This window comes from Blennius ocellaris, assembly GCF_963422515.1.
Source record: "Blennius ocellaris genome assembly, chromosome: 19".
In the NCBI taxonomy this organism is placed as follows: Eukaryota; Metazoa; Chordata; class Actinopteri; order Blenniiformes; family Blenniidae; genus Blennius; species Blennius ocellaris.
In genome coordinates this window covers 23,182,975-23,190,856 of record NC_137668.1, presented here as the reverse complement: position 1 = coordinate 23,190,856, position 7,882 = coordinate 23,182,975, and the positions used below count along the sequence as shown (strand labels likewise).

At 46.7% G+C, this 7,882-nt stretch overlaps 1 protein-coding gene across 1 annotated transcript; it reads right to left on the bottom strand.

Moving 5' to 3' along the window:
* Window positions 1-231: 231 nt before the first annotated feature.
* Window positions 232-7,232, bottom strand: rab18a (RAB18A, member RAS oncogene family). The gene is made up of 7 exons (XM_080514915.1): window positions 7,071-7,232; window positions 5,723-5,778; window positions 5,513-5,574; window positions 5,345-5,417; window positions 3,732-3,850; window positions 2,989-3,055; window positions 232-1,971 (listed from the first exon to the last, which is right to left on the bottom strand). The coding sequence occupies exons 1-7, from the start codon at window positions 7,136-7,138 to the stop codon at window positions 1,802-1,804; spliced, it is 615 nt and encodes a 204-aa protein (XP_080371041.1). The 5' UTR covers window positions 7,139-7,232; the 3' UTR covers window positions 232-1,801.
* Window positions 7,233-7,882: the final 650 nt, after the last annotated feature.

Below are 7,882 nucleotides of genomic sequence, written 5' to 3'. Positions count from 1 at the left end.
CGCGTTTCCCCGAGAGGTTGGCCAGGGAGATGATTTAGACGGCTCACACGTCTGGGGTCCGAGGGTTCCTCGGACACTGTTTAAACAACCGGGCCTTTTATTCTGCGGGCAGAGGAATGTGAAGGGGGGGAGAAAAAAAAAAAAAAAGAAGAAAGAAACCTCGCCTGACGGTGACATTTCTAACACGGCGGCGGCGGCGCAGCTGAACACACGGACATCACAGCCGCAGGCTCCGGCGGCGTCAACGCCGATCACTTAAAATAAAAAGTTTTATTTTAGTTGGACATGGTGAAATATGGATACATTCAGCTTTACAGTTCATACATGGAATTATCCCTTCAAATTCCTCAGATACACACAATGTACAAGGTTTTCCTCAAAATCCTCAGAACAACAAAATAAAAAAAAATAAAAAACAGCTGTACGTTTTTTTTTTTTTTTTAAAAAGCCTACTTACGATCCATTTTTTTTCCTTTCCCAAAATGGTTTTGCTTGTGTTTCAGCTAAATATAAGTTAAAGTATTTATCGTAAATAGCCTCTGAAGGTCATTCACTGGACAAACGAACATAAAAATTGGCACGCACATTTCCCATGCAGTTAAAAAAAAAAGAAAAAAAATTATAGAGAAAAGTAAACTGGAAAGCCCCGCGAACACGACGACGTTTTTCAGGTTCACACGGCAACGTTTTCAAAAACGACGTGGCCATGGTGCGCATGTGCGGGAGCAGCGTTCCAGAAAAGTGGCATTTTTTTTTTAAATTCCCCACCGTTACCATGGAGACCTGATGCTTTACCGTCAGCACATGGATACTTAGAAACACGGTCGGAGGCTGAACACTTCAAGCCCGTTCCTCAGACATTAACACGGGGACGGGAGCACGCTGTGGAATCCATTAGCAAATGGCAGGAGGGGCGGCTTCGTCTTTTTTTTTTTTTTTTTACCCCCCCCCTCCCCCGATGACTCACCGAACCCGTTTCATATTGAACACTTTCCCTTTGTGCGGCCAGGAGAGACGAGATGTGTGTGAAAATACTGTCGTAGTGATATAACTGAGGGCCGGACCCCAATAAAGCAACTCATATTTAAATAATATAAAAAAAAATATATAAAAAAAAAAAGGCGTGCAACTTTAAGACGAACCCTCGTCTTACTTGTGATGCCAGTCTCTCGCGATGATTCGAAGTCGGACGGGATTAAATACTGCTCTTCGCCAAATCCAACACTTTTGCAGCTTCTCCAGAAGTGCAGTAATATTCACAGTCTGTGTTGTTTGGGGGGGGGGGGGGGACAAACACTGGAGAAAAAAAAAACCGACGGCCCTGCATTGATACAGATGTGTTTCCTAAGGCAAAAGTGCTCCGTGGACCCCGACCCCCCCCCCCCCCCCCCCCAGCATGCTGGAGACAAACAGAAACCTTGGTCAAACACGGGTTTTTCCATTCTCATCATCACACTTCAGAGACCCGGCCATGTGTCTGACTAACTTTGGCTTTCTCTTCTGGACTCCGTCATGGCTGAATCATGCGAAACGAGAGCGGCTGATATTATTGATCGAGGTCTCGAAAAAAACAAAAAAAAAACAAAAAACAAAAAAAACCTCAAAAAGACACGAAACAAAACAAAACCAAATAATACTGCAGACAAGGTAAGAAAAGAGGAGAGTCGCTCCTCTGAACTCCAGCACGAGGAAGGCCGGCCTGGATTTTTGCATTTTATAGCGCAGCGTTGTTATTAGAAAGTGTGCAAAACAGTTTTTGTGTGTGTGTGTGTGTGTGTGTGTGGAGGGTGGCGTGTGTCGTCTAAACCAGGGAGCAGTAGCCGCCGCAGGACCCGCCGCCGGCGTCCTCGTCGGTCAGCTGCACCGCCCGCCCGTGGTTCTCGCTCTGCCACAGGCCGGGCGTCTGGATGATCTTCTCCACCAGCTCCTCGAAGGCGCACTGCACGCCGTCCTTCGTCTTGGCGCTCGCCTCTGAGAGGGGGCGGGGGGAGAGGAGGGGGTGGAGGGAGAGGAGGGGGTGGGGCGGAGAGGAGGGGGCGGGGTGGGGGAGAGGAGGGGGCGGGAGGAGTGGAGGGGGCGGGGGGTAAGGAGGGGGTGGGGCGGAGAGGAGGGGGCGGAGGGAGAGAAGTGGGCGGGGCAGAGGGGGCGGGGCGGAGGGGGCGTGGGGAGAGGAGGGGGCGGGGCGGGGCGGGGGAGAGGAGGGGGCGGGGCGGGGCGGGGGAGAGGAGGGGGCGGGGGCCAAGGAGGGGGTGGGGCGGAGAGGAGGGGGCGGAGGGAGAGAAGTGGGCGGGGCGGAGGGGGCGTGGGGAGAGGAGGGGGCGGGGCGAGGCGGGGGAGAGGAGGGGGCGGGGGGTAAGGAGGGGGTGGGGCGGAGGAGGGGGTGGGGCGGAGGAGAGGAGGGGGCGGGGCGGAGAGGAGGGGGCGGGGGGACAGAAGTGGGCGTGGCGTCGCATTGAAACACGCTGAAGTAGCATTTCTGTATTTATTGACAAATTTTGTTTATAATATTTGCGTTACGTGTTTGAAAAAGGGGCACCAAGAAGTGTGACTCGTTTATTTCGACATCTTTACATCTTTATCGTCGCAAATCACGTAATTTGTTTCCAATGCGTCTTAATTTACATCCATGTCGTTCGATCCTACACACAAATAACAAAAACAGTGACGATTTATACAGACTATTTCCTCCCCTCCTTTATATATTTTCAAACTATAATCATTTTTTATCATTTTCACTAATAATAAGTATTTTTTCCAAATATTTTAGAGCATTTTTTTCACATAATTGTCACAATTAAAATGTGTAAAAGTGCGTGGTCGGAGTGCGATGGAGACCTCAAACTGTCCCAGGCGATGGAGGGAGCTGGCTATAAATACACCTACGCTTGAAGAGCTGTAGGAGAGGAGGGAGGGTGGAGAGGTGGGGTGTGTGTGTGTGTGTGTGTGTGTGTGTGTGGGGGGGGGGGTGGGGTTCCCCTCTGTACTTACCTATAAAAAGCATGGAATGTTTTCTGGCAAACTTCAGCCCTTCGGCCCGGTCGATCTCATGGTTCTCCTGAAACAAGAGGAGAGGTGATGGTGAGCTTGAGCTGGAGCAGGAAGAGGAGGAGGAGGAAGAAGAGGGAGGAGGAAGAAGAGGGGGAAGGAAGAGAAAGGAGGGCGAAGAGGATGAGGTGAGAGGAAGTAGAAAAGGAGAAGGAAGAGGATGATGAAGAAGAGAAGAAAGAAAAACAGAAGGAAGAAGAGAATAGATGAAGAGGAGGAGGAAGAAGAGAAAGGAGGGCGAAGAGAAGGAAGAAGAGAAAAGAGGGCGAAGAGGACGAGGCGAGAGGAAGTAGAAAAGGAAGAAGAGAAGAGAAGCAGGAGGAGGAGAAACAGAAGGAAGAAGAGGATAGATGAAGAGGAGGATGACAGATGAGGATCAGGAAGAAGAAGATGGTGGATGAAGAGCAGGAACAGGAGGAGGAGAAGGAGGATGGGAGAAGAAAAGGATGAGGAAGAAGAAGAGGAGGAGGAGGACGAGGAGGGTGGAAGAGACCAGGACATAATAAACGTCTCATGTCTTCAGCAGCGTCGCCCGACGAAGGAAAAAAACCTTCTGCTTTATTCTAACCAGCTTCCCTCCATCTTCCCTCCATCTTCCCTCTACTTCTTCACTGAAACGTGGAACACGGAGGACAAACGTCCTGGAGGAGACGAGCGGAGACACTTTGTCCCCCCCGGCTGCTCACCCGGTCCGTCTTGTTCCCCACCAGCATCTTCACCAGGTCCGTCCTCGTACAGAACGTCTCCAACTCCTGCAGCCAGTTGTCCAGCTTGGTGAAGGTCTCCCTCCGAGTCACGTCGTACACTGAGGACACACACACACACACACACACACACACACACACACACACACACACACACACGCACACAGTTTATATTTATTAGCGTGAATACCTTGCTTTCACACTCTTGAGATTCTGTTTCCGTTTATTCTGGACGTTTTTCGAATCGCTAAAACTCTGGCAATCTTCACCCGTTCGTAACCATTCAAATATCAAATCGTGCATTTTTTTCGGCACTTTCCGGCTCTGTTACGGCTTTTTGAAATCTCGTCAACTTTTTAAAATATTTCCACTTTTGTGCAACTTTTTTTCCAATGTTAACGGATGGAGAAATTTTTAACTCGCTATAACTTCTTCAAATCTTAACCGATTTCAACCATTCGACTTTTAAACTGTTCAACTTGTTTTAACTTCATCAACTGTTTCAACTTTTTGAAACTTGCGCAACTTTTTGAAAATGTTTCAACTTTTCGAAACTTTTACAACTGACACTTTTTCAACTTTATCAACTGTTTGAAACTAGTTCAACTTTTTGAAACTTTTTCAACTGTTTCAACTCTTTTCCACTTTTTCAAAGCATTCCAGTCTACCTGCCGCATTAGATAGATAGATAGATAGATAGATAGATAGATAGATAGATAGATAGATAGATAGATAATTACTTTATTCATCCCCGAAGGGAAATTATCTTGTTGCAGCAATCTGGTACATACGAATATTATAAAATACAATAGAATAGTAATAAAAGTAAGAAATAACAATAAAAAAACAACCAACAAACGCAATAAAATACCAAAAAATGACAGAAGGACCAGGAGCTGCTGCAACAGGCTGCCGCGAGGACGGCGCCATCTTGGATTCTAGTATACTTATAATAATAATAACACCAATGGTAATAGTGCACCTGCACATGTACAAATACATGCATAAGTACATGCAATATGCCATATGAAATACATGATATAATATAAGTATCAATGTAATTTAGTGCAGGTGATGATTGAGGCTGACGGAGGTAGAAGAGTTAAAAATGATTTATTAAAAATACATATTTCCCCCACATTGAACTCAATATACCTGGATACAAGTAAAAAAAACTGAAACACGTCTGATAAAAGATTGAACTGAGATTCAAAATCCCTCAGAGGCAGTGAGGAGGCGCCGCCTGCTTCTGCATCATTAGTGGTCAAAAAACCATGAGGTGCAGAGGAAGTCTGCTATTCTGGTTTAACTCACTTCCCCCGTGTGTGTGTGTGTGTGTGTGTGTGTGTGTGTGTGTGTGTGTGTGTGTGTGTGTGTGTGTGTGTGTGTGTGTGTGTAAATGCTGGACATGCTTGCCTGTCTGTACGAGGAGTTCAACTTAAAAGTATAAACTAACTTCCAGAGAGGTAAGACTGTGTGTGTGTGTGTGTGTGTGTAAGGTCACAGGATGAAAAGCCATCAATCCCTTTACAACAGGGGCCTGACTGTAAAGAGAGCACGCACACACACACTGACGCACACACACACCAGCTTACCGAGGATGACTCCCTGTGCACCGCGGTAGTAACTGGGCGTCAGGGTTCGGAAGCGCTCCTGTCCTGCAGTGTCCTGAAACAGAACAGATATATGAGCATAGTGCGCCGCCTCGTGGCCACTTGTGGGTACTGCAGGTCGACTTCGACAGAAAACGTGTGTGCACGTACCCATATCGCCAGTTTTGCCTTGTTTCCATCCACAGAGATGGTTTTCACCTTGAAGTCGACGCCTCGACAGAGAGAAGAGGGCGGAGTCAGTCACTTCCTGTGCCCCCTCCACCCCCCCCACCCCCCCATTCTGTTTAATTCAGGGTTGTGATCCTGCAGCTGGAAGCCGTTCCTGGGTCATTCATCAGTCGTCCCGCTCCCGGTACTCACCTATCGTGGCCGTTTGCTCCGCGTCGAATGTGTCGTCTGTGAATCTCAGGAGGAGGCTGTTGACAAGAAGAAGAAGATGATTTCTACCTCACCATCCTCCCCCCCCTGGGCTCCGTCTCTCGCTGGCATTAAAAACACGAGCGGCAGATGATATCACCACTGGATCGGCTCGAACTGTGACTAATCAAGCACAATCACAAGCTCCTTCCTTTCCTTTGAGCCGAACTTAATCTCCCATTTCTTTTTCCATCCAGGTTGAGGACGTCAACGTCATCAAGGATCTCTGCTCCCCGGTGATTTGAGGAGATGCTGCTTTAAAACTCCTCACTTGCACCGACTGCATGGTGCTGAAGCTGCCTCTGGACCGGGAAACACATCCTGAACCCAATCACAGTCTGGTTTATTGGATCATCAGCCTGTTTAACAATAAGCGTAAATTGCATCGTGGAAACGAAGCTGCACGCCTCTTTTTTTTTCTGGAAACATAAGCAAACACACGAGTGTGTTGTGGCATCAGGGACGAGCTGCATTCGAATAAAGCAGACTGAAAGAGAGGAATTTTAAACCGTAATCCGACGATTTCACTTTTGTTTCCCTGACCTGAAAAAGACAACTTGACCAAAAAAAATATATAAATAAAAACTGAGTGGAGGTTCTTTTCTTTTGTCGTCATCACTCTTTGTGATGAAGGAGTTCCAATTAACCGGAAAACACAAGTTTAACACTTTTGTTCTGGAGGAAAGTTGTGAGAAAAATAAAAGCTGGAAGTTACAAGCTGGGACAGATGTGACTTTACAACGTTTGCGATGTGGTTTTTCATACCAGGACACAAATTATTACTCTAATTTGAGGCCATCAACAATTGCCTCATATTTCCACTCGATGACTGGAGCGGCTGCATAGTTTACTACAAATTAAAGGCATTTTAATTTGAAATAAATCAGATGTTTGTGTGGTGCTAATGATGGAGGAGATTCAGGGATGAGAAACCTGCTTCGATGACCATTAAAGCTAAACAATGACCGGTGCCACTCACAATGTTATGTTTACACTGCGTTTTAAAGCAGATTTTGTGAATATTCCACCTTTTTCAGACTGAATCTGATTTCTTGAAATGATGTCACACGAAGCTAGCTGAGGTTAGCCTGACAACAAGCTACAGGCTATATGTTTGACTCATACAAGCTCTCATACGTTGTGATGCTGGATTATACAACTTAAAACGATATAATATTGGCTTTAAAAAAAAAAAAAGCCGCATTGTGTTTCTAAATCGCGTTATTCTGGTCCCGGATCGAGGCTAACACAGCAGCTAGCCTCCGTTAGCATTCGTGCAGCTGCGGCTCACCTGGACTTCCCGACGCCACTTTCTCCGATTATTAGAATCTTCAGCGTCGTGAGCGTGTCGTCGTCCATGTTTCCCTTTTCGATGAGCGCCGTCAGTGTCGACAAGAGGCAGAAAACGGAGCGTGCGAAGCGGACAAATGCGCTGAGAGGCGCTCCTTGTTTACAGCGGACGTCTCACTCCGGGGCACGACTCCTGTGACGTCACGCCGACGCATGCGCGATGACGTCCCACTCTCTCTTTTTTGATTCGCTGGAATGGGATGGACCAGCCGGAACCAGCAGATGGCGGTAGTGCGACTTCATTGACGTCAACTGCTATGAACTCGTGGAGAAAAAGATGAAAGGACAAAGTAATGAGGGATGACAAAGCTGCTGGATAAAAGAGGGAGAAATAAATTGATAGAGATGGACCATAAATTGTGCATTCTAATGCATTCTGGGCTACTAAATACTACATCTGAACCCCTAAACTGAGCACCTGTAGACTGAAATAGGTTCTATTCTCCTCATTAGTTTCTAAATTGAGTATTAGATGGTTATTTGTTATCTGCAGGCCTCCTATTGCTCAGTCCCAAGACTTTAGAATGTCACAGTCAAACATAAATTAGTGATGGAATAAGCATGATTGTCAATACTTATATCAGAGTCCAAAGTGCTTCATGCCATGTGCTATTGTTTACATTCTGTCACTACATTATGGAGAAACACAGTTCAACCAAACCAATATGAACCAGAAGGAGAAGCTCCTGAAGAAGTTGTGACTCTGCTGCTGCAGCAGGACGTTCCAGAATGGTTAGTAAAACACATTGTGTG

Bases quoted from the DNA above. Each gene is read 5' to 3' on its own strand.
- rab18a (XM_080514915.1), bottom strand. From the start codon at position 7,138: ATGGACGACGACACGCTCACGACGCTGAAGATTCTAATAATCGGAGAA. The intron at 3,056-3,731 runs GTGAGCAGCCGG...CTCTTGTTTCAG, and splicing joins TGGGGAACAAGACGGACCGG to GAGAACCATGAGATCGACCG. The intron at 1,972-2,988 runs GTAAGTACAGAG...GCCCCCTCTCAG, and splicing joins ACATTCCATGCTTTTTATAG to AGGCGAGCGCCAAGACGAAG.